Raw genomic sequence first — 24644 nt, 5'->3', positions numbered from 1 at the left:
AACTAAGACTTGGAGCATCACTGGCAACATAGGGGGTCAATATTAACTTCTAACTAGATAAGAACTTCTGGGGGTCCACCGTGGTGCCTTATCCAGGCTGTGTATCCTCCACACCCACCATCATAGTGTTAAATAGTGGATTGGCCAAAAAGTTCATTTGGGTTTTTCCATATACTATGATTTGGCCAACCCAATATAAAGTGGGTGCTCAAGGAATACGTTTTGGCTATGGATCCCCACCCCTGTTCCCTCTCACTGTCTCTACCCCTGTTCCTGTTCTATGTGCAGTGGTCGCCCCCCAGGGACTGCAGCTGCTCAAGAGCACGGAGGATTCCCTGCTGGTGAGCTGGGAGCCCTCCAGCCAGGTAGACCACTACCTCCTCAGCTACTACCCGCTGGGGAAGGAGCTCTCTGTGAAGCAGATCAAAGTGCCCAAGGAGCAGCACAGCTACGAAATCCTTGGTTTGCTGCCTGGAACCAAGTACATCGTGAGCCTGCGCAACGTGAAGAAAGAGATTTCCAGCAGCCCACAGCATCTACTGGCCACCACAGGTGAGGAAGCAGCCAGGTTTCCCAGGAGAGGTCCTACTCTATACATCTTCCATTGTCCCCACAAGTACCCTTCTACTACTCAGGCCATTACTCTGGTTTGGAGTTTGTAAAATACAGCTGTAGCAATCCTAGGTTCTGAAGAAAAGTCTCCATTCTTATTCCCCTCGCTCTGCTCCTCCAAGCCAGTGATGGAGCCTGCTGGATTGGGAATTACAGGCTCTTCTCCCTTCCCTGAGATTATTATTCATCAGTTGCTCAGTTGAATCTGACTCTTAGCAACCCCATGGACTGCAGCAGACCAGGCTTCCCTGTCCTTTACCATCTACCAGAGTTTGCTCAAGTTCATGTCCATTGACTCGATGATGCCATCCAACCATCTCATCCTCTGTCATCCTCTTCTCCTCCCGCCCTCAATCTTTCCCAGTGTCAGGGTCTTTTCCAGTGAGTCAGCTTTCCATATCAGGTGGCCAGAGTATTGGAGCTTCAGCTTCAGTATCAGCCCTTCCAACAAATATTCAGGGTTGATTTCCTTTAGGATTAACTGACTTGATCTCATTGCTGTCCAAGGGACTCTCAAGAGTCTTCTTTGGTTGCCCTGGCACCCATGTACAAGCAGCCATGGAGGACACCTGCATCCTCACGCCCTCACTGAGCCTCTGAACAAGGTTAAGTTGGTATGATTGGGGGTCTGCTGAAGCCACCTGTATCAGTTAGATTCATCTCAGCAGGAAAGAGAGGGAACAAACGGGGCAGCTTAGAAAGTTTAGTGAAGAGGTTATTTATAAAGGTATAGATAGGGTTTGGATGATAAAATACTCCAGGGCTAGTGTCAGTGGAGATCCACCCCAGTCTGAAGGGGCAGGGGATGGAAGTTGGTACTGGGACCTAGAAAGAGCTTTAGGAGATGGCTGCCTGATGAAGTGCCTTTGGTAGAGGAACTCAGGCAGTCCACTGTGTCCTCATCAGGAGGCAGTGAAGGAGAACAGTTGCCCAAACTCTCTCTCCTGCCCTCTGGTCTTCTGGTGACTCTCACTGGCTGCACATGACCGGAAATCAGAGGGCCAGGGAACCCAGCTAATACATTTCATAGAGGTCATAATCTGGGATATAGAACAGGAAGGCAGATGGATCTGGAGGAACAGAATCTCTAGGGCACCACTAAATGCTACCAAGATGTTTGGAAGGACAAACATACTGCTTATTCTTTAGAAATTATTCATTCCTATGAAAGCCTAGGATCTTCAAGGGTTCAGAGAAACCTAGTTGTTTGAGTGATTCAAATTCATTCCTTTTCTCAGCATACTTTATTGAACATTTATTTGAACATTGCCAGGCACTGTCCTGGGCTTCCCTTGTAGCTCAACTGGTAACGAATCTGCCTGCAATGTGGGAGACCTGGGTTTGATCCCTGGTTTGGGAAGATCCCCTGGAGAAGGGAAAGGCTACCCACTCCAGTATTCTGGCCTGGAGAATTCCATGGAGTCTAGGGTCCATAGTCCATGGGGTCGCAAAGAGTCAGACACTATTGAGTGACTTTAAAAAAATAAAAAGGCACTGTTCTAGGTGTGATAAAAATGAGCTGCCTCCATTTTTCCCTAAACTCTGAAGGGAATTCCAGGGAGATCCAGGTGGATGGGCCTTTGGAATGGAGTATCTTTGCAGAAATATCTGGCTGCCTGTCCATTTTGGTGGTAAGAATAGAAAAGGGTAGGGGTAGCTCAGTGTTTGAAAGAGCGTGAAGGACTTATCCTCTTTGGGAGGACAGTTTGTGATTGCCATCGTCAATGCCCTCTAGCCAAAGACCTCTCAGAACACCCCTGTAGTTGAACAAGCTGGGTTTATTGATTGTTGCCTCACGGGAGCGCACACAATGGCAGACAACGGGTGTCTCAGGAAGATGGTGTTTGAGGGGTCTGGTGTAGGATTTGGACTTGTGTTAGGTGATCTGAGAGAAGGGTTAGGGAAGCAGGGATTTACTTTTGATAGCATACTGTCATGAACTGGGGATAATCCTGTGATTGGTATCTTAGTGAATCTTATCTAGAAAGAGGGCAGACTAGAGGGAGACTAAAGCTGTCATTGGTTTAAAAAAAAGGGAGGGGAAATAGGCACTCATATTAGTCAGAAGGGAGGATGTTTAGTCATTTTTGTGATTTGGACAATGTTTGGTTCATGTTTGGCCTGTGTGCAGACATGATCTTGGAAAGGTCTTGTTTCATCTTAATTTGTCTGCTGCTGGTGTCCTGTGGAATTGTATTTCTTTATTTAGGCTGCTCCCGGTCTTGGCTGTGGCACTAAGGATCTTGGCTGTGGCATGCATGTCAGATCTAGTTTCCTGATAAGGGATGGCACCTGGGCCCCTGCATTGGGAGCACAGAGTTTTACCCACTGAACCACCGGGGAAGTCCCTGTGAAACTGTGTGTGTTCAATGGGAGAACACAGACGCCCACCTGTGAGAGTCAAGCCAGCCCCCTGCTGTTGGGCTGCTTTTCTCTTTCTGTTTTTGTCTGACTGCCCCTGTCTTCAGCCAGGACAGTGCCCACAGTCTCTCAATGTAGAGCAGAGACATCAGTTCTGAAAGTCTTAGCAACCACTCCTGGTTTCTTGCCCTGGGGACTTGTAAAATCCTGCAAAGATGACTGCAAAGTCGTCTAGTCCAATTCAAGTGAAACCCTTTCTGGTTTGTTCCTCTGGGGAACCTCAGCCTGAGAGACACTTATCCCCATGCTCACCTTGCGCTCTTTCATGAAGTTCCTGCTTTTTCGCTTGTGAGCCATGTGGTGCCCCTTCTGTAACCCTTGGGTCATTTTCATTATTCACCTCGTGACCTGTTGTTCCCTCAAGGAATTGCCATCTTTGAGGGAAGAACCTGGAGGCTGGCAGGTGAAAGGCAGAGCTTGGGAGGGAGTGCTTCAGGGAAAAGGCTCTGTGAAGCTCTTTATCCATAACAGAGAGATTCAGAAACATTCAGAGCCACAGGCCTTGAGATTTCGCCCCTTGACCGATACACAAATTCTCTGTTCTGTGTCCTTAACAAAGGTTCAGTCAGCCTGGTGGGAACACCTTCAGAATCAAGGCACGGGAGGTGAGGAGAGGGGCGAGGCTGAGAGTCTAGGGCTTGTCTTTCCTATTCCAAACTTCAGGCCAGGTGACACTGGCTGGGAAGTGGCCATTGGAATTCAAAGCACTCCCAGGGACCCAGACCCCTCTCCAGCACCAGCACCCAAAAGTCCTTCCCACAGAGCCATGCCAGCAATCCGTTCCTTGGTAACAGGCATCATATTTTCATTTTCTCCTGAGTGGATGGGTGAACATTTAGCCATTAATACTTTGTGTGGCAGTGGTATGGTTTAGTTGCTCAGTCGTATCCAACTCTTGCAACCCTGTGGACTGTAACCTGCTTAGCTCCTCTGTCCATGGAATTTCCCAGACAAGAATACTGGAATGGGTGTCCCATTTCCTTCTCCAGGGGATCTTCCCAACCCAGGGATTGAACTCCAGTCTCCTGCATTGCATTGGAGAAGGAAATGGCCATCCACTCCATATTCTTGCCTGGAAAATCCCATGGACAGAGGAGCCTGATGGGCTATAGTCCATTGGGTTGCAAAGAGTCGGACACGACTTTAACAACTGAACTCCTGCATTGCAGGTGGATTCTTTACTGACTGAGCCAGCAGGGCATGAAGAACTATGCACAGTTACTTTCTTCCTTCACAGGATCACTAGGTAGAGCAGCTGAGGATATCAGGTATCTGGGAGAGGTGCTAAAATTTGGTAGAAGGTGCAAGAAGAATCCTTCAAAGGACCAAGTTAAAATTCTTCTATTTTACAGTTTTGCCTAGGGGTAAATCTTACAGGAGAATTTGAGAGAAGGGGAAGCAACTGTTATTTGGGAGACTGAGGAAGGAGCTGGTTGTATTACCAGTGTTGCATTCCAGGAAATTTGAAATATATTTCCCAAACTCCACATGGCCTTCAGAGTCTTGTCATGGGGCTGTGTCTCTGAAGAGCTAAAGAGTGAATGTTCAGTTCAGAGCTGTGTGACTGCCCCCAACACTGAGTGTGTTGACAGCTGGCCTCGGAGTTGAGGTTCAGGGCTTGGCCATGGCAACGTGGATGGGGAGGGTTGCTTGGCATCTGATGGGCTGGGATAGGGAAGAAGTTTTCCTGGAAGACAGTCTGTCCTCCATGGACAGTGTGAAAACCAACAGTTACGTGTTAGGACACATTTTAAGGACATGTCCTGGGGCTGAAGCCTGCATTCAGAGTGTCAAGAATGGGAGCTGACCTGGTAACCAACAGCCTGTTACAGACGGGGCCCCTGGTCTTCACTTTCTCTTGCCCTCCCTGACCCCTGCACTAGATCTTGCTGTGCCTGGCACTGCCTGGGTGACGGATGAGACGGAGAACTCCCTTGACGTGGAATGGGAGAACCCCCTGACCGAGGTGGACTACTATAAGTTGCAGTATGGCCCCCTGACAGGGCAAGAGGTGGCTGAGGTGACCGTGCCCAAGAGCAGTGACCCCAAGAGCCGATATGACATCACGGGTAAGAGCCAGCACTGGGGATGCGAGAGGCTTGGTGTGGGTGCTGAGGTGGGGACTATGTGAGCAGTGGGGACCAGCAGCTACAGTGCTCAGCTGTGCACAGAGGATTCTGAGGCCTTGAGAATCACCTGAACCCTGACTCCAGGAGCTCACAGAGGTCAGCCCACTCTGAGGGGCCTGAAGACTCTGCTCCAGCATCCCAGGGCTGACTCCAGGATCTCGGAGCACCTGGGTAGCAGATTACACATCTGAAATGTTCTTCCAAGTCAGCTAACCCCTTGGAAGCCTCTGTGTCTCAGAGGGGATTTGATGGCAGACAGGCTTTCTTTTTGGAAGAACTGAGTGTGTGTCTGTGTGTATGTGGCGTGGGAAAGAGAGAGACACTGAGAAATTGGTTGAACTTGGTTTGTTCAGTGCCATATGTGGAAGGAGTTGAGCTAGGCAGCCGGAGTGGGGCATTCGTCATCCCAGGTGACTGAGCAAACACTGAAAGACTGGAAATCAGATGGCTGCCACAATGGGGCCACGCAGGGCTGGGTAATGTTTGGTGGCACCTGAGGCTTGCACAGTTTTCAGGACTCTCTTTAAGAAAAGTAACACATAAGCATGAATGCCCAAGCACATGGCCTTGGAAGGGGCTGGTGCAAGTGAGGGGCCCTGAGGCTTACTAGCTCCTTGGTACAGCCCCCTCTGGGGTTTTGTCCTGCCCTCCACCCTCTGATTTCTGTCTTGAGAGGTCATCTTGGGGTTCTCAATGTTTTATAGGGTGTGCCTCATACATGCTACCATTTGCCTGCATTTTGTCACCAAAGTCTGAATTTTTGTGCCACGAGGAATAAGCATTCAGGTAGCTGCTACAGAGAAAAAAAAAAAAAATTAAGAACCAAAAAGAAACAGAAAAGGCCAAGTAAAGTGAAGCCAAAAAAGAAAATAAAGAGGAAGAAGTTAAGTGAATTATTACAATAGGAAGGAAAGAAACTTTTGAGGGAAAATGATTGTCAGGAGCAGAAAAACATTTGGGCTATAAATACAATTGGGAAGTATGTGCTTAATGGCCCAAGGGAGAAACCAGAGCCTCATCAGATTCATCTCGGCCATTCTGGCCCATAAGCTCCTCAGTGATGCCTCATCTTCCACTGGTCCTGCAGCTCTTTAGCTGCCTTAGGTAGGCTGTAGTCTTGAGGGGAGACACACAGCCTCGCCCCTCGCCCTGCTAAATCCCTGGAAGGGCAGTGCTGGGGCTCCAGGGTCCAGAGCCCGTACTCAACCCAGCACTGGCTGCTTGTTTCCAGGTCTGCAGCCGGGGACGGAATATAAGATCACAGTCATCCCTATGAGGGGAGACCTCGAGGGCAAGCCGATTCTTCTGAACGGCAGGACAGGTAAGAACCACGGGGAGGCACTGTGAATGCATCCCATGCTTGCATTCTGCTATATCTTGGCTGACTCCTCTTTGGATAAAAACTCTGTACTTCTGTGTATAGAGACAGCCAGTCTCTCTGTGTACTGACATTTCTTGGGGAGGGGTGCGGGGCAGGAGAGGGGAAGCAAACTTCTTCTATCTCACATTTTTCTTGCCGTTGAAAATCTCCATCTGGCTCTTGGAGTCAAGGGGATAGGCCGTTTCCAACACCTTTCTGCTTATTTTAATAGCTTCAATCACTGGGTTCTTTCCAAGGCATTTATTATCTTGGACTTAGGCGCACAGCTCCACAGTACTCAAGACAGGTGATTTATAACTTTTCTCTTGTCATTTAGGTGTTTTTTCATGACAAACACACTCAGGGAGTTTGCTTTAAAATGTCAAGAGATATTAAAGACTTACGCAGGGGAGTAGCAATAGATTTAGCATCTGTGGATTAAGAAAATATATGATGACAAATGTTGCTATGAATCAGTAATATTTGACAGTAAGTTTGTAATTTATTAATCAGAAAAGAATTTGAAATCATGGTAGTTTTATATGCAAGATGTCCTATGTAATTTTTAGTTTTTAGACAGTGCTTGAGACCGTATTGAATTGTGAGCCTCGTGTAAACACTCTGTGCTCCTGCCAAGTCACGTTGGGAGGCTGTGAGCTTGATGCCGCTGGGTAAAGGCTAATCCTTGGAGCCAGCAAAGAAGGGATATTTGAATTTGGAGACTTTCTTGAAAAGTTTTGTAGTTCTTTTCAATTCAGTCCTGGCAATAGCTGGTTGGGGTGGTGAGAATAAGAGTGACATGGTGCAAGAAGTGAATTCACTGTTTCGGCTGCTAACAGATTGCATAGCTGGGATGTGAAAGAATTACATAGTTGGGCAATCATAAAGGATAAAATATCCACTAATTTTTTAACCATACAGTGTATACTCTGCAGCCTGCATGAACGGTAGACTAGAGAATCACCATCAGTGAGCTAGAAAACGGCAGGTCTTTCCTTGCTTCTAGAGGCTTTTTCTTTAGCTGTGAATTAATCAAGAGCTTACCATGCCCCAGGCATTATACTAACTGTGCTGCTGCTGCTAAGTCACTTCAGTCGTGTCTGACTCTGTGCGACCCCACAGACAGTGGCCCACCAGGCTCCCCCATCCCCGGGATTCTCCAGGCAAGAACACTGGAGTGGGTTGCCATTTCCTTCTCCAATGCATGAAAGTGAAAAGTGAAAGGAAAGTCGCTCAGTCGTGTCAGACTCCTAGCGACCCCATGGACTGTAGCCTACCAGGCTCCTCCGTCCATGGGATTTTCCAGGCAAGAGTACTGGAGTGGGGTGCCATTGCCTTTTCCGTACTAACTGTGCACTGCTCATGAATTATCTCATTTAGTTCTGATTATAATCCTGTGTGGTGGGTCTTATTATTATTTCTAAGTCACATATGAGACAGCTGAGGCTTAGAGAAATTAAGTTTAAGATTGCCCAGCTTGGAAGTGACAGGGCTGGGACTGGAACCCGGGATGTCCACTTTGGTGGACGCAAAACTAAAAGGGCACCTGCATTTATTTCCCTGTTCATTGTGAAATTGAAAGTTTCTGTCATTCAGTCGTGTCTTTTGTGACCCCATGGACTGTAGCCCACCAGGCTCCTCCGTCCATGAAATTCTCCAGATATGAATACTGGAGTGGGTTGTCTTTCCCTTCTCCAAGGGATCATCGCGACCCAGAGATGGAACCTGGGTCTCCAGCACTGCAGGCGGATTCTTTATCATCTGAACCACCAGGGAATTTCCGGTTAATTTTCATACTCTTTACTCTCTGACTAAAAAAATTCTGTGGCTTCTCCTTGTCTTGGGTAAGATAGAGTCCTTTTATCTTGGCTTCTGTGGGCCCATCCAACCTGGGTCATTGTAGTGCTCAGAATTTCCCACCAGGAAGCCTTCCTGCAACTGGACTCTTCTTGGGGTTCCCTAACACAGAAGGCTTCTCTCTACCTCGTGGGTTTGTTCATGTTGTTACCCCTGCCTGGAAAATTCTCCACTGTTATCTCTAGCTGTCAATTAAGTCAGTTCAACAAGCATTAATTGCCGAGTATCATTGGGTCCTAGAGACACGGTTCCTTTAGATGCATAGATGATGAGCCCTGGTCCCTGCCCTTCAAGGGCTCACAGCAGTAGGTGCCCCTACACTGGCCGCTCCACTGAGGCCTTCTAGGACCATGTTAAATGGCAACTATCTGTGCCCCTGAATTTCTAGAGCATTTAATTACAAATGGCCTTGAATTGCCAGTTAAACTTTCAAGTGTATTATCCTAGCTAGAACATGAGCGTTCAAGAAGTATTTTTATTGCTTATTATATTCTAAAAGCAGGATGGGATATTTTATTGGATTGCAAATAAATTTGTATTATGTGCCTTATTAACATGACCAAAAAAGACACAATAATTTCTAAGGTCAGGAAACACTCTCACACCTGGCTAGACTGTTAGTTAATGTAAGAGGGAGGGGAAGAATCTCTCTTTTCTCCAGATGTTTTGCATTCCATGAGATGGAAAAACACACTGGAATATAAGAATGGTATATGCACGTACAGGGTGGAGCTGGCGCAGCTCAGCTATTTTCCATTTAACGAATCACTCAGTGGAACTCAGACCATGGAAGAGAAAGTGTCGACTGAAAAATCTTACCCTGTTAACATGCTCAAAGTGCACTGAAAAGCACTTTTAAAAACCTCAGGACCAGGTCAGCTTCTGGAGAAGCACGCACCAGCCAGGCCAGGGTCTCCAGGGAAAAGCGTTCCCAAACTTCCCCATCAGACCCTCACAGCTGCATCGCGTCAGATGGCCAGAGAGGCAGGCCCCTCAGTGAGAGGTGATGCTCCATCTGTAACATGGAAAGTTGGACTTCATGAGTTTCAAATTCCTTCTCTTACTTTTTTATGTTTATGATTTTGTAATAACGTCTGTAATTCATGCCTTTCCATAGTGAGTCTGAAACAAAGGACCCCTTGCTCTTTCATAATCTCCCGTGTTCCCAGGCACATTAGAACATACAGTCTAGCATATTCACTTGTTAACAATTTTCTCAGAACTTTTCCCCTGAGACTATGCTATGAAGGAAGTTTGGGCAACTCTTACTATCCTTTTCACTTGTTATTGCTTCCCATACACAGTGCTTCATTTGAAATGGCCCAGGCCCTAAAACTTTCCTTCTCTAGCTCCTTTTTGTTTCAAGATGAGCTCCTGTATCATTCAGAACTCCTGTCTCTCTCAGCCACCTACCTCACATCTATACCCTGTAGCTGAAAAATAATGAGAATCTCTAGCCTTTGAGGCCCCACTGTGTTCTAGGTACCGAGGGGCTTCATGAACATTATCTTTGGTCCTTCTACTAACATTGCAAGCATTGTTATTCGCATTTTACAGATGAGAATGTTGAGGCCTACAAAGTTTAGGAGATTCAGAGTAAACTAGTGAATGACATTTGAGTTTAGGGTTGCTTTCCAGAAGCAAAGCTAGAGGAGGACAGCAGGAAGATGGATCAATCTCTGTGAGCACATTGTCTACATATGATATCTTTTGAATAACTTTTTTGCCACAATGAACAGCAGTGGAGGAGACCTGAGAAAACACAGCTAGTATAGTTCTATACTGAAGAGGTACTATACATACCTCTTCAGTGAACTCACCTTCAGAACAGTGGTGTAGGCCCTGTCCCTGGTCCCTGCCCTCAAGCCCACGTCTCCGTAGATTTTAGGCCCTGACTGTGCCATTTTCCACCAGCTAGGTGGCTCACATGTGGCTGTTGTGAATGGAGAAGGCTGTCCCTAAGCCTGTGGCCATGGGTTGGAGTGTGGACCCGTGCTGTTGAATATGTCAGCATAGACCCAGGACAGCTGTAACCCTACCCAACCATGTGGGGGAATCTTGTTATAAAGCAGAATAACCTGTCCTTACGTGCTGGGACTCCTTAGTTGCCTTTTCTGTATCCCCAGTTTTGTAGATCTCTCTGAAATGGGGCTCACCTTTATTTGAATGTGTGCATGCTAAGTCGCTTCAGACGTGTCTGACTCTTTGCGACCCTGTGGACCATAGCCTGCCAAGCTCCTCTGTCCATGGGATTCTCCAGGCAAGAATACTGGAATGGGTTGCCATGCCCTCCTCCAGGGGATCTTCTTGACCTAGGAATCGAACTTGCATCTCTTACGTTTCCTGCACTGGCAGGCAGGTTCTTTACCATTGGCGCCACCTAATACGTGCACTCAAAAGTGAATCTCTCTTATCAAGCCACGTAACTCTTGTCTTAGATGCCCATCACTCCCATGGCCCTGAGAAAGTTCCCGCCAGGGCTGCTAGTGTCTAGCAGGTGGGAGATTGCAGCCTGAGGAGGAAGCTGGGGCCAGGGCAGGAGGGCCCATCTCCCAGGTGAGCCGCGGCTGTGACTCATCTCGGATTTGGCCAGCTGCAGCAGGCTACTAAAAGGCTTTGTTCCATGGAAAAGACTATGTTCCCCATATTCGTTCTTGGCAGAGAGGGAGGTCTTGGTCCTGCTAAGTTGGCTCCTTCCAGTGACGTAGTGCATTGTGGGGGGTCCTACACTGAGACTTTCCTCCTACATCTGTATCTTGGCATCCGATTCCCATCCTGAAATTTACCAAGGAGAGGAGCAGCTCTTTAAAGAGCCTCTTAAACACTTAAGTTGTTGTTGCTGTTGTTAGGGAGTTGAGAGAAAGGGGGCAGGGAGTCCCAAGTTCCAGGCTGGCCTGGCCTCTCACTGACTTTATGAGTTTGGAGAAGTCACATGTCCTCTCTGAGTGAGGTCTCTGTAACCCTGACATGCTATGATTCTATTTTGCCTCCTACCTTCTCACTCTTCATAGCTAAGATGGCTTTCCCTGCTTCTTCTCTGTTCCTGGGGTTGCTGGGACTGTTGCAGGGAGGAGGAGGAGCCTCAGGGCTGTGTGTCAAAATCAGGCCTGGTGCCAGAAATCTGTACTTCCCTGGATCGGTTCCCATAAACCTTGGTGGTAGCTTAGCCCTGTTCACCCAAGTGGGACAGATGCAGTCTAACACATCTCTTTAGGACTGTCCTTAATCCACAGGCAGTGATGGAAAGAATTCAGTTTCTTTTTCTTTCTCTCTTTTTTTAGAAAAAGACTTCCTTCATCTTTCTCTCTTTTTTTTGGACTTATCATAATTTTATTATATGTAAAGGCAAGCCTGCCCTCACTACTGTTTATGTTAAAAAACGTTTTATCAGAGTATAGTTGCTTTACAACGCTGTATTAGTTTCTGCTGTATAGCAAAGTGAATCAGTTGTATATATGCAAAATGGTACAGATGAACCTATTTGGGAAGCAGAAATAGAGACACAGTCGTTGAGAACAAGTGTATGGACGCCAAGTGGGGAAAGAGGAGGTGGGATGAATTGGGAGATGGGGATTGACATATATAATATACACAACTATGGATAAAATAGCAAACTAGCGAGAACCTCTTTGATGCTCTGTGGTTATCTAGATAGAAAGGAAATCCAAAAACGAGGGGATATATGGAAACATTCAGTTTCTTCTTTGAGGGTCATTCTCTAATCTTTCTGATCTCTGTTTCCCAGATATTAGAGTATTGTAGTGGCTGCCACAGAGCTAAATTGGTGTGTAATCCTAGAGATAGCTCCTTGTCTCATGCTTATTCCTATGTGCCTTTTTTTCTCTAAGAAGAGGTGTGTTACATAACCTCACTTTTTGCAAATGACCTGTAAAACTATAATGTGTTGAAAAAGCCAGGTGCCATTGATTGACCACATACTACATGCCAGGTGCTTTTCATATATTATTCTGTCAAACTTGATTATAATAACATAAGGCTTCCTCCATCCAGCCATGTGGATATGATGGATCTTGACAGGGGTGCACACGCAGGCAGCTACACCCTACAAAGCTGTGGGCCTGGGCTGAGGGTCCTGGCAGCCATAGTGACAAGTACCGATCTGGGGCAGGGAGAGGTGGAGAGAGGCCTGGGGGTTGTACAGATGTGGGAGAGGATGGGGGCCAGGGACTTCAAGAGGCAGGACTCTCTGGGTGTTCCCCATCCTCACTTTGCCAGTCAAAGGGTCCCCACTCCCAATTGAACACTGATTTCCCCAAAGTGACATATCACCATTGGAGGCTCTCTTCATTTCCTCCCTGACATGTGCGGAATCATGCTTTGCGCAGAAAGGGGCAATGGGGTGAGGAGGGAGCCCTCTCCCTTGGGGAACACACTTTCTCCTGAACATCCTCGTAGAGCCTGCTTGAGCCTCCGGAGGCCCAGGACGAGGCCCTTCTGGTGTCTGTGTTCTGAACGCACTGCCCTTTCATCCCAAGAGGCCCACTCTGCCAGTGGGTGTGAGGTACGCCCAGCCCCGGTCTCAAGAGGTGACGGTCTGGAACCATGCCCTCTTTTTAGTTGCCCCTCCAGTCCACCAGTGCTGCTGGATTTCAGGTGGCAAGAAATTTCCAGATCATACTTTATTTTATTTGCAACTTATTATTATCATTTTAGTAGTGGGCTTCCTTGGTGGCTCAGATGGTATAGAATTTGCCTGCAGTGTGGGAAACCTGGGTTTGATCTCTGGGTTGGAAAGATCCCCTGGAGAAGGGAATGGCAACCCACTCCAGTATTCTTACTTGGAGAATCCCATGGACAGAGGAGCCTGGTGGGCTATGGTTGTAAAGAGTTGGACACGACTGAGTGACTAACACTTTCACATTTTTTCGCATTCTTAGTAGTAGTCATAGTTTCATAAGAAGAGGCTGATGGGGGCCTTTCCCTGATCGGTCTTGCAATGCCAGGGACATGGGTTCAATCCCTGGTGGGGGAACTAGGACTTTACTTGCCTCGGAGCAACTAAGCCTGCGGGTGCAACTATTGAGCCCGCGCCACAACTAGAGAGTCTGCCTGAAATCCCGCATAACACAATGAAGGTCCTGTGTGCTATAACCAAGGCTGGATGCAACTAAACAAATAAATACTAAAAAATGAAGAAGAGGCCAATGGTAGTGGTATAAGGTGGAAATTTGTACTTTTAGGTAGATGGGACTGGATTCAAATCTTGACTCTACCAGTTACCAGTTAATAAGTCCAAAAGCAAACCTTTGGTTCCATTCCTCTCCTTGGCCTCTTCTGGAGACTCTACCCTCCCTCATATCTCCCCATCTCTTGTGTTTCCTGCCTAGAGAAGTTCCTTTAGCATTTGTTGTAATACCAGTACCAAAGATCTCCCCTTCTCTGTAAATGTCACCACTTTCTGCAAATTGCTCAAGACCCAAACCGACAAGTCATCATAGTCACGTCAAATCCCCGAGTGGACTCTGGCAGCTCTGTCTTTGCAGTCTCCCCAGTCCTCTTTCATCTGCCACGGTTGTCCACGTTCCTGTCATCTCACACATAAACTGTTGTAGCGGCCTCCGAGGGGACTCCGCTCTTGACCTGAGAGAGTCTGTACTCTCTCCAGCAGCCAGAGGGGTCCTTTTATAACATGTCAGATCATACTATTCTGTGAACCACCGCCCCCCTCTGCCACCCCCAGAAGCTTCTCATCTCATTCTGTGAAAAAGCCAAGTTGTTACAATGACTTTCAAAGCATCCCCTTGCCTCCTTAGCCTCACTTTCAGCCACTCAACCCCCTCCCCTACTCTGTCCTGATGCCCTGGCCTACTGCTGGTCCCCAAATACATGGAGCAGGGCCTTGAACTTGCTGCTACCTTTGCCTGAAGTGAGGTCCCCCAGATTGTCCATGGCCTGATGCCTCGTTTCACTTTGCTGTTTGCTCAGATGTTACCTTCTCACTGGCCTTCCTCCTAAAATCCCAAGTATCTTTCTTCTCTCACTTTCTAATTCCTTTACCTTGCCCTGTTGGGCTTCCTGACACTATCCCCACTTGTTTATTGTTTGGCTCTTCCAAGAGAAAGTAAGCTCCCTGGGAGAGGGTCTTTATTCTCTTCATTGCTTATATTAGTTTCCCAGGGCTGCTATAACCAAGTACCAAAACCTGGGTGGCTTAAAACAAAACTTGAGTGTCTCTTGGCTGTGGAGGCTGGAAGTCTGAAATCAAGGTGTCAGCAGGGCCACATTTTCCCTGACAGCTCAAGGGGAGGATCCTTCCTTGTCCCTTCCAGCCTCTGGGGTTTGTTGGCAAGCCTTGTTTTTTCTTTTAATTTTTTTGTTTGTATTGGAGTACAGTCTATCAACAATATTGTGATAGTTTCAGGTGGACAACAAGGGGACTCAGCTGTACACATACGTGTATCCATTCTCCCCCAAACTCTCTTCCCATCCAGGCTGCCACATAACATTGAGCAGAGTTCCCTGTGCTATACAGTGGATCCTTGTTGGTTCTCCATTTTAAATATAGCAGTGTGTACATGTCCATCCCAAACTCCCGAACTATCCCTTCCCCCTATCCTCCCCTCTGGCAACCATAAGCTTGCTTTCTAAGTCTGGGAATCTGTTTTTGTTTTGTAAATAAGTTCATTTGTATCATGGCTTTTTAGGATTCCATTCTATAAGGGATATCATGTGATATTTCTCTTTCTCTGACTTACTGAGAAGTCATTCTCTAGGTTTATCCATGTTGCTGCAAATGGCATTCTTTCGTTCTTTTTAATGGCTGAGTAGTGTTCCACTGTGTCTGTGTATACGGATACATATTAATATATATCTTCTTTACCTGTTCCTCTGTTGATGGACCTTTAGGCTGCTTCTGTGTCTTGGCTCTTGTGAACAGTGCTGCAGTGAACACTGGGATGCGTGTTCACATGTCTGTCTCCTCCTTGAGGGTCTTCATCTTGTCTTCCATTTGTATGTGTCTGTGTCCAAACTCCCCCCTTTTATAAGGATCGGTTCCACCACCCTAATGACCTCATTTTTAACCCTATGTCTCTAGACATCTAAATGAATCACATTTTGAGGTGCTGGGATTTAGTACTTAGATTTATCTTTTTGGTGAGGGGACACAATTTAACTCATACCACTGCTGAGTCTCTGGCTCCAAGTAGACACTCAGTGTGATTGTTTAAAGAAGGAGTCAGGATCTACCATTTACTGTCTGTGTAGTTTGGGCAGTTTATCTAATCTCTCTGAGTCTTGCATATAATTAGTGATCTCAAAATGGTAACTATTATTAATTTTGCAAACTAGTACATGAAGAACCTGGTAAATGCCTTATATTGTTACTATGAGGTCTGATAAAGTCATGAATTAAAAGCACCTGGCACTTAATATGTGGTCAATAAATGGCAGTTGATTTATTAAATAAAATATGCACTGTCTGGTGATAGAACGTATTTCATTTCCTTGCACACAAAACACAGCCACTGTGCTCAAGAAAAGTGCACTGATGTCAAAGAACATAGCCATGTAAAGTTGTAACTTCTCTGCTGGAAAATCCTTGGCCAAGAGAACTAGAGCAGGATGAGGAAGAAGAAAAATGCTTAGATTTCCTTTCTGTGTGTCTTCACCCAGAAGGATACCAATCTATATGTAAGGCAGGGTCTTGGGGCAAGCATCTTTATCAGTGACCTTGATGGGTGCACTCAGATGAATCACTTATTAAGTTTGCAAATGGTAAGAACCTGGAAAGGAAAGTGGGCATCTTGGATAAAAGACTAAATTATAAATGGAATCTGTAAGATAAAATATAATGAGGATAAATGGTGGGTCCAGGACATGTCTGATATGCAAAAATTGGGAAGATGTGGTTTAATATGGAGATCCTCAACCTTTGATGTACATCAGAATCACCTGTGCAATTTTGTGTATCTGTTTTTTTAAATAGAGATGTCAGGGCATTTCTCAGACCTTCTGAAGTAGACCCTCTGGTGCTGGTACTTAGTAGGTGTCCTTGGTTGACAAAGGTTGAAAACCCCTGGGGTAACTGGAAAAAGTATGAGAAAAACAGGAATTTTCTGAGGCTCTGGGCTGAGGCTGTTACTGAGGGGTAAAGTGTCTGTGACATTTTGTTCTGGGTTAGTCCTTGTAGAATATGAAGTCTTCACGAAGAGGGATTTTTGACTGTCCTGTTAATTGGTGATTCCTGAGAGCCATTACATTCCATGGCATGGAATGGATGCTCAGTGAATTGTTGAATGAATGAATTGAGTTCTGGGAATTTTTCTATGAAAAGGGAAAGACAAGAACACATCTAGATGTAAATGCCGAGTCTAGAAACTAAGTGGGAAGTTGGTAATATAGGTTTATAATATAATATAATAGATTTTAATTTACAAGTGCATAAATTAGAGAGGTGAAGCTATTTTGATTAGGGGAGAAGTAGGAAGAGACCAGGCCTCCCTGGTGACTCAGATGGTAGAGAATCCACCTGCAGTGCTGGAGACCCTGAGTTGGGAAGATGCCCTGGAGGAGGGCCTGGCAAGCCACTCCAGTATTCTTGCCTGGAGAATCCCCGTGGACAGAGGAGCCTGGCAGGCTACAGTCTATGGGGTCACAAAGAGTCAGATATGACTGAGTGACTAAGTACAGCACAGTACAGGAAGAGACCATCCACCTGCTGAATAGTCTCTGGGAAGAGGAATTAGTTGTATTCTCCATGCCCACCAAGGGTAGACATACTTGAAGGAGTAACCGCTTCAAGTGGCCACACTTGGAAGAGCTTTCTCTAATGTGTTCAGTGGTCTGAAAATGGACATCCATCAGGAAGACTTTTCTCAGCTTAGGGTTCAAGCAGAGGCCAATTGTCCCCTGTCATAGTTGATGGAGAGTCTTGCATCACACAGACTCTGGAACCAGGTCATCCAGAAGAATGCAATCTTGAAACATTTGAAACCTTGACCAGCCAGAGGTCTTCTCTAATTTTTCTTTCTTATGTTATGTTTATGAAGAAATCGATAGTCCAACCAATGTCGTCACTGACCGAGTGACCGAAGACACAGTGGCGGTCTCCTGGGACCCAGTCCGCGCGGTCATTGATAAGTACATGGTGCGCTACATCTCCGCTGATGGAGAGCCCAGGGACACGGCGGTGCCCAGGGAGCAGAACAGCACTGTCCTGACAGGCCTGAGGCCGGGGGAGGCCTATGAAGTCTACGTGTGGGCTGAGAGGGGCAACCAGGAGAGCAAGAAGGCGGACACCACGGCCCTCACAGGTAACAGGAGAAGGGGAGTCATCTCTCATTCTTATTCTCTCCCATCTCTAAATAAACAGACTTCCTCATGGCAGGGAGAAGAGAGATTCTTGAATTAGGAGACCGAATCCCACCTAGCACCAGCTCTTTTGTTTGCAGGTGTGGGGCAGGGGGTTGCCAAAGCAATTTAAAATTTCTTAATTATGAATTTTTCCCCCTTTTTAACCTCAAGAAAAGAGACCATCCTTTTAGTTTGAATCAGAAGGTCATACTTTCGCGGGTTGAAATTCCACATGCGACTCTCTCAGAGCAGAGGAACACTTTCTAATTTTCATTTTTTTTGGACGTGAAAACTCAAAACATTTGGCTGACAGTGAATTTGAGTGCTTATCTCAGCTTGTAGTGACTGCACAGGCACTGTGTGTGTAATCTGGAGCTCTCTTTCAGACCATGAAAATGGTTTGCCTCCTGAGTCAACATTTACCAAATGTACCAATTCTAACTTTATGATTTCCGAAACTGTAAGGGCTCTCTTACTCCATCCCATCATTCTGCTCGGCTGGGGCCTGCAGGTGTCCTGAGGCTGCATGGGAATGTATATCCCAGACATTCCTTCCGCCGACTCTGAATTCAGAGAAGCCTAATCCTGGAGTCCAGTGACGTCCCACACACGTGATGGGAATCCTAGTCTATCCTATTGATAGACTTCTGTTTTGGACAGCCTCTTACTGTCAAGATGCTCAGAGAAGCTGATAATCAGTTAGGAATCTGGTTTCAGAAGCTTGACTGTCCAAGTTTTAACCTCAGCTCTACCATTTATTAGCTGAGAGATTTGGGGCAACTTATTTCACTTCTGTTCCTCAGATTCTTGTCTATTAAATGGGACATGTGACTGTCTACATCACTGGGTTAGTGTGAGGATTACATGAATTAATCCATGTAAGTACCTGACATAGAGGTGGTGGTGGTTTAGTTGCTAAATTGTATCCAATTCTGGGACCGCATGGACTGTAGCCCTCCAGGTTCCTCTGTCCATGGGATTCTCCAGGCAAGAAAATGGAATGGGTTGCCATTTCCTTCTCCTGACCCAGGAATTGAACCCAGGTCTCCTGCATTGCAGGCAGATTCTTTACCAACTGAGCTACAAGGGAAGCCCCTACCTGACCTAGAGAGTGCTACATAAATCATAGTCGTGCTTATTTCTTGAAATGTGTCTTAGTCTGCTCAGGCTGCTATAGCAAAACACCATGGGTTGTTTGGCTTAAACAACAGAACCTTATTTCCTGCAGTTCTGGAGCCTGGAAATTCCCATGATCTGGGTGCCAGTTGATTCATTTATTGGTGAGGGCCCTCTTCTCGACTTACAGATGCTTCCTTCATCTCTACATGCTGGAGAGGGGGAGGTTCTGGTCTCCTCTTTTTCTCAGAGAGACATTAATCCCACCACGGGAGCCTCATCCTTATGGTCTCATCTAAAACTCATTCCCTCCCAAGGGTCCCTCCTCCAAATACCATCAAATGAGGGGTTAGATCTTCTACATATACATTTTGAAAAGACACAAACATTCAGTGCACGTTAATCTGCATTTGACCTGGAAGCATTTCATGGTCCATAGCCTCCTGAGGCCACGTGGTCTTTGTTTCCTCCAGGGGAAGAAGCAGTTGGCAGTAAGGATGGTGAGGTCTAGATTTGTTTAAAGTCAGGGTCAGAAAACCTTCTACAGAAGGCCAGAGAGTAAATATTTTCAGCACAGTTTCTGGTGGTCTACTCCACTCTGCCACTGAAATGAGAAAACAGCCATAGACAGTATGTAAATGAACTGGCATGACTGTGTTCTCAAAACACTTGATTTATGTCATTAGGCAGTGGGTCAGATTTGGCCTATGGACTAACCGTAGATTACCAGATCCCGGGTTATATTACACGTGGCCTTCCATTTACCAGGATTTTGGGTGTTGTGAATAGAACATGTGGGTCAACCTTTCAAGAAAACATTTATTTATTTATTACTTATTTTTGACAGTGCTGGATCTTTGTTGCTGTGCACGGGTTTTCTCTAGTTGTGACGAGTGGAGCTAGTGGGGCTACTCTAGTCATGGTGTGTGGGCTTTTCATTGAGGTGACCTCTCTGGTTCAGGAGCACAGGCTCTAGGTTCGTGGGCTCAAGTAGTTGTGGTGCACAGGCTTCGTTTCCCTGTAGCACGTGGGGTCTTCCCGGACCAAGGACTGAACCCATGTCTCCTGCATTGGCAGGTGGATTCTTAACCACTGGACCACCAGGGAAGTCTCTGGGTCAACCTTTTTAAGACAGTGAAAGTTGTAATAAAGAAGAGGTTTCCTTGCTCGCAGGTGAGGGCGGTGTGAATAAGTACCACAGATGAGAGGAGCTACTGGTGTGGTACTGCCGGGGCTGTCAGGCGTGGAGCCGGGCTCTGGGGGTACAGAGGTAAAAGACATGGTTTGCGCTCATACGTTGTTCATAGTCCTCTGGGTGGAGAAGACAGATGAAGAAGATAAAGTGCAGTGACTTATGTTGTGTTAACATAACCCCAGAACTATGGGAATCTGAAAAAAGGTAGGGGTGAGAGGGCTCATGGCAGCCCACAGGCGGAGGTGACACCTGAAGAGTCTAGAAGGATGGGCGGCTGTTAGCAGTGGGAGCAGCGCACGCAGAGAAGGACAGGGAGGCCTGGCGTGCTGCAATCCATGGGGTTGCAAAGAGCCAGACACGACTGAGCGACTGAACAGCAAAAGTGTGGGAATATGGCAGGCTGGTTTTCTGTCATGGCTTAACATCAGCTTATCTTGGTAATGTTATCTTTAGTGGTGTTTATGGTGGGTAGGTCTGTGAGAGGAGTGGAGTGTGGAAAGATGAGGCTGGGACAGAGAAGGCAGCTCTGAATCCCAGGATAAACTCTCCTTTCATGTCAGCTGTTGGTGGTACATTCTGAGCGCCTGTGCTCCTTCTGGCATGTTTTCCCTTGTCTGTGTATCCCACCAAGCTGGCCTGGCCACCCTGGCAAGTTATGGTGTACAGGTCTGAAATAAAGCTGTTGTCACAGAAAGCTCAGCCTTTCAAGGAGGTGGTTTTTGAAACAGGAGGGTAAAGGCATGCTAATCATTACACCTGATTTCTTAGATTTTTGACTTTTTAAGGGTTTACATTTTGAGGAGAAAGTGATATTTCATACCTTAAGTGACACTTGTAATAGCAAAGAGCTCATATTTAAGATTTACTATGCAATATCTCATTTACCATTTATCATAAACAGAGGTAGGTACTGATATTTCCTTCTTTGTAGAGACAAGGAGACCAAGGCTTAAGTTGTACAGTTTGTTCTAAGTTGGCAACCAGGAAATAGTGGAACCCAGGTTTCAACTCAGTTTAACTGCATAGAAACTCAGACAAGTAGGATTATTTTTATCCACCTAGACATCAAATACATTCGCTTTGAAAGTCTCCCAGCTCTCTGGCCTCAGACATAATGTTTTATATGGAAAGAACTGACAGCTTCTACTTATTGGATATTTTTCTTCCAAAAGAAAATATTAGCTCTGATGCAAAGATTTATTGAAGTATAACTGCTTTCCATGCTAAGGGTCGGACACGACTGAGTGACTTCACTTTCACTTTTCACTTTCATGCATTGGAGAAGGAAATGGCAACCCACTCCAGTGTTCTTGCCTGGAGAATCCCAGGGACGGGGGAGCCTGGTGGGCTGCCGTCTGTGGGGTCGCACAGAGTCGGACACGACTGAAGTGACTTAGCAGCAACTGCTTTCCAGTATAAGGAGTCAGGAACTAAAAGAGTACACTGGGTAAATCCAGGGTAATGGAGAAATGTGTTTATGAAGACGAATTCTTTTTATCCAAAGGCAACTTGTAAAGAAAAGTTTATAGACTTGAGACTCAATATAGGCTTTGTCTGTAAACCTTACTTTTCATTAAATGCAAATGGCTCATTCTTGGAATCTTCAGATCACTTGCTTAATTAAACCCTTAAGTTATCCCAACTATTGGCATATAACACACTCTGAAATTTGTTGAGGTCGTCATTTTGGTTGTTTGTGTGCTGGCCTTTCACAAATTAGCGAGTTGGCAAATGGTACACTTTTTCATCTCTTAAAGAAATTGACAGCCCCCAGAACCTAGTGACCCATCAGGTGACGGAGAACACGGCCACCGTCTCCTGGGACCCGGTGCAGGCCGACATCGACAGGTACCTGGTGCGCTACACCTCTGCTGACGGAGACACCAGGGAGGTTCCGGTGGGGAAGGAGCAGAGCAGCACCGTCCTGACGGGCCTGAGGCCGGGCGTGGAGTACACGGTCCACGTGTGGGCCGAGAAGGGGAACCGGGAGAGCAGGAAGGCCGACACCAAGGCCCCGACAGGTAATAAGAGAAAGATGGTCAATGGGGATTGAAGTTTGAGGGTGCGGATTTGGGTGTGCATGGTAGCAAAAGATGTGTCTTGAGTTGAGAGACTTTGCAAAGAAGAGACTGAAAGCTCAAAGGAGACAGTGAGTTCTAGTGGTGATCTCATTGTGCTGCCTTTCCTGACAGTGACAGCTTCTCATGGAGCCACTCAGCCAACTAGAAGACAGGAGGAAAGCTGTGCAGGGGCCGTGCTTTTAGCAGACTCAGTCAAGATACTGATAGGATCTGGTCATTGCAATGATTATGATAGTACTTCTAGAATGATTGCTTGGGAAGTAGCCCCTGATAGAATGGTAAATTAGATACCCCCAAATCATGCCAGATACTTAATGGATTGTTTTGATGTGCCATAATATTGCTAAGAAGACATTGTTCCTCCCACATTTTAGGGAGCTGGAAGCTAAGGAAGTATGTCCAGTTTATAATGAGCAGTCCTTTGATGTGGAGAACCAGGGGTTACTTTCTCCCTTGACTCCCACCAGGGAATCCGGGATGGGAAAGCCATTGTCTTGGGCTAAGAGGGCTCTAGGAGATAAAAATCTCTGTGATGGGGTGATGGGTATCTCTTATGTTGCTTCAAGGCTTAGTCTTTCCCAAATGTTTTCTTAAAGAAATCGACAGCCCCCAAAACCTGGTGACCGAGCAGGTGACAGAGAACACGGCCACCGTCTCCTGGGCCCCGGTGCAGGCCGACATCGACAGGTATCTGGTGCGCTACACCTCTGCTGACGGAGACACCAGGGAGGTTCCGGTGGGGAAGGAGCAGAGCAGCACCGTCCTGACGGGCCTGAGGCCGGGCGTGGAGTACACGGTCCACGTGTGGGCCCAGAAGGGGGACCGGGAGAGCAGGAAAGCCGACACCAAGGCCCCGACAGGTAACGGAGCACGTATTGTCACTGTATCACTGCTAAGCTCATGGTCTGTCTAGGTTGGTTTTCCTTCTCTCACCTTAACAGAAAGAGAGGCTTAAGGACGAGCAGACTGGTATCCTCGCATAGGAAATTGTGTATCCCTTTCTTCCATGGCATGGCTTCTCTTAGAACGTGTAGCTTGTCCTGTTTGGTTAAAGACCAAGGTTTAGGCTTTCAACACTGACGTTCCTGCTCACGGTCCTTTGTTCTCTGTGCACCTGCTTTGTTGTTTACAGCTAAAGCCTTCCCCTTCATAAGGAATAAATATAAAGAAAGCACAGGTAATGATCATACTGAGGGATGGGCTGATCCCAAACCAAATTTCTTCCTTCCTCACCAGTTTAAAGCCTTTCCACAGTGCTTATTTTTGTTTCTGCCCTTTGGATGACCATTTTTGGTAGAAATGATGGTGTTTTATTGGTTCAAAATAAGCAAATGTCTAAGTCACTTTAAGCCCCGAATATGTTTCATCTTGATAATTAAGATATCTACATCCAAGTAGTTGTACATACTTTATTGAAAGTTAAACCTGCTCTTCTTCATCAGCTTGGGCCATTTGTGGGTGGACTGCCTGCCACGGAAGGGGTTGTGCTTGGCTTCTCTTATATTTCTCCTCCGTTCTTCAAGCACTGTTCTTCCAGAGTGCTAGCTAGACTTTCTGACCCATTAATGTTTAGTGAGTGGGAGTTAAGGGGTCAGCAGGAGGAGAGGTGAGAGATCTTACTTGATAGTAACAGTCACAGATGTCTTGAGTCCGCCAATGGTGCCCAACAAGGATTAAAACCAACTTTTCCTTCATGGAACACTTCCTTGGGTTCTTCAGAGACAGCTCATCTGTCCTCTTCCCTCAACTCTTTCACTGGAGTGATCCTGTGGGCACCTATACCTCTCTTACTGGTCGCCCACTCCTCTTCCTCTGCTCACACCTCTGGGGGAGTCCACCACTGCCCTTCTGGTGGGGTTTCTTCACCCCTCTGAGTGATTCCCTTTGATAGCTTCTAAAGTAAGCCCAGGTGGGCTATCCTTGCCTTGGTCCACATCTGGTCCATGTGGAACACACCTCCACCCTTTGTCCACGCAGCCAGATATATGCTTTTTTTTTTCCCCAATGCTGCAGCATCTCCTTTCTCTGCAGCAAGGCAACCCGCAGTGTTTTCACATCTCAGCTATTGTTTGCACAGGTCAGATAGCAGCCCATGGTGCTGCCTAAGCCCTGGTCATGTTTCCTCAGCCTGGGCACTGTTGGCAATTTGTTGCAGGGTCTGTCTTGTGCACTGCAGCATGTTTAGCAGCATCACTGACTTCCACCCATTTGGGGCCGGGAGCCTCCCTATGCCACACTGAACTGAGATCACCCCTGGCTGAGAACTTTGGCTCTAGAGTATACCTGTGCAGGTCAGTAAGGGATCCTATTGCCACTGCTTACTCAAGGGTTGGCCCTCACCCATGGGACTCTCCGTGTAACTCTTTTCAAAGAAATTCACTCTTTAAGTCCACCTCTTTGTGCTCTCCAACCTCATTCATAGTCTGTAGTTGGTTGATCAATCAAAGGCCACAAAACTGTTGCACCCACCTTGGCTTTGGGCCCTCAGGTTGGAATATAGATACTTATTTTCTTGGGGTCAAGCCTAAGCCAAGATAAGAATGGTCCCACTTGAACAT

General features: G+C 46.6%; 1 protein-coding gene across 6 annotated transcripts in view; it reads left to right on the top strand.

Annotated features, from left to right (window-relative positions):
* Positions 1-24644, top strand: part of TNN (tenascin N) — a 72755-nt gene that overhangs the window by 15292 nt on the left and 32819 nt on the right. For 4 of the 6 annotated variants that reach the window (XM_040263929.1, XM_040263928.1, XM_040263931.1 and 1 more), the window contains exons 4-9: positions 289-552; positions 4917-5102; positions 6394-6483; positions 17391-17654; positions 21763-22026; positions 22683-22946. In XM_040263929.1, coding sequence (XP_040119863.1) covers positions 289-552; positions 4917-5102; positions 6394-6483; positions 17391-17654; positions 21763-22026; positions 22683-22946 — 1332 coding nt within the window. The remainder of the gene's footprint in view (positions 1-288; positions 553-4916; positions 5103-6393; positions 6484-17390; positions 17655-21762; positions 22027-22682; positions 22947-24644) is intronic. The other 2 variants (XM_040263932.1, XM_040263930.1) reach the window with 1 other exon arrangement.

The sequence above is a fragment of the Oryx dammah genome, unplaced genomic scaffold (genome assembly GCF_014754425.2).
Source record: "Oryx dammah isolate SB20612 unplaced genomic scaffold, SCBI_Odam_1.1 HiC_scaffold_21, whole genome shotgun sequence".
Classification (NCBI taxonomy): domain Eukaryota; kingdom Metazoa; phylum Chordata; class Mammalia; order Artiodactyla; family Bovidae; genus Oryx; species Oryx dammah.
The sequence above is the reverse complement of the archived record's forward strand: the minus strand, read 5'-3'. Positions and strand labels throughout refer to the sequence as shown.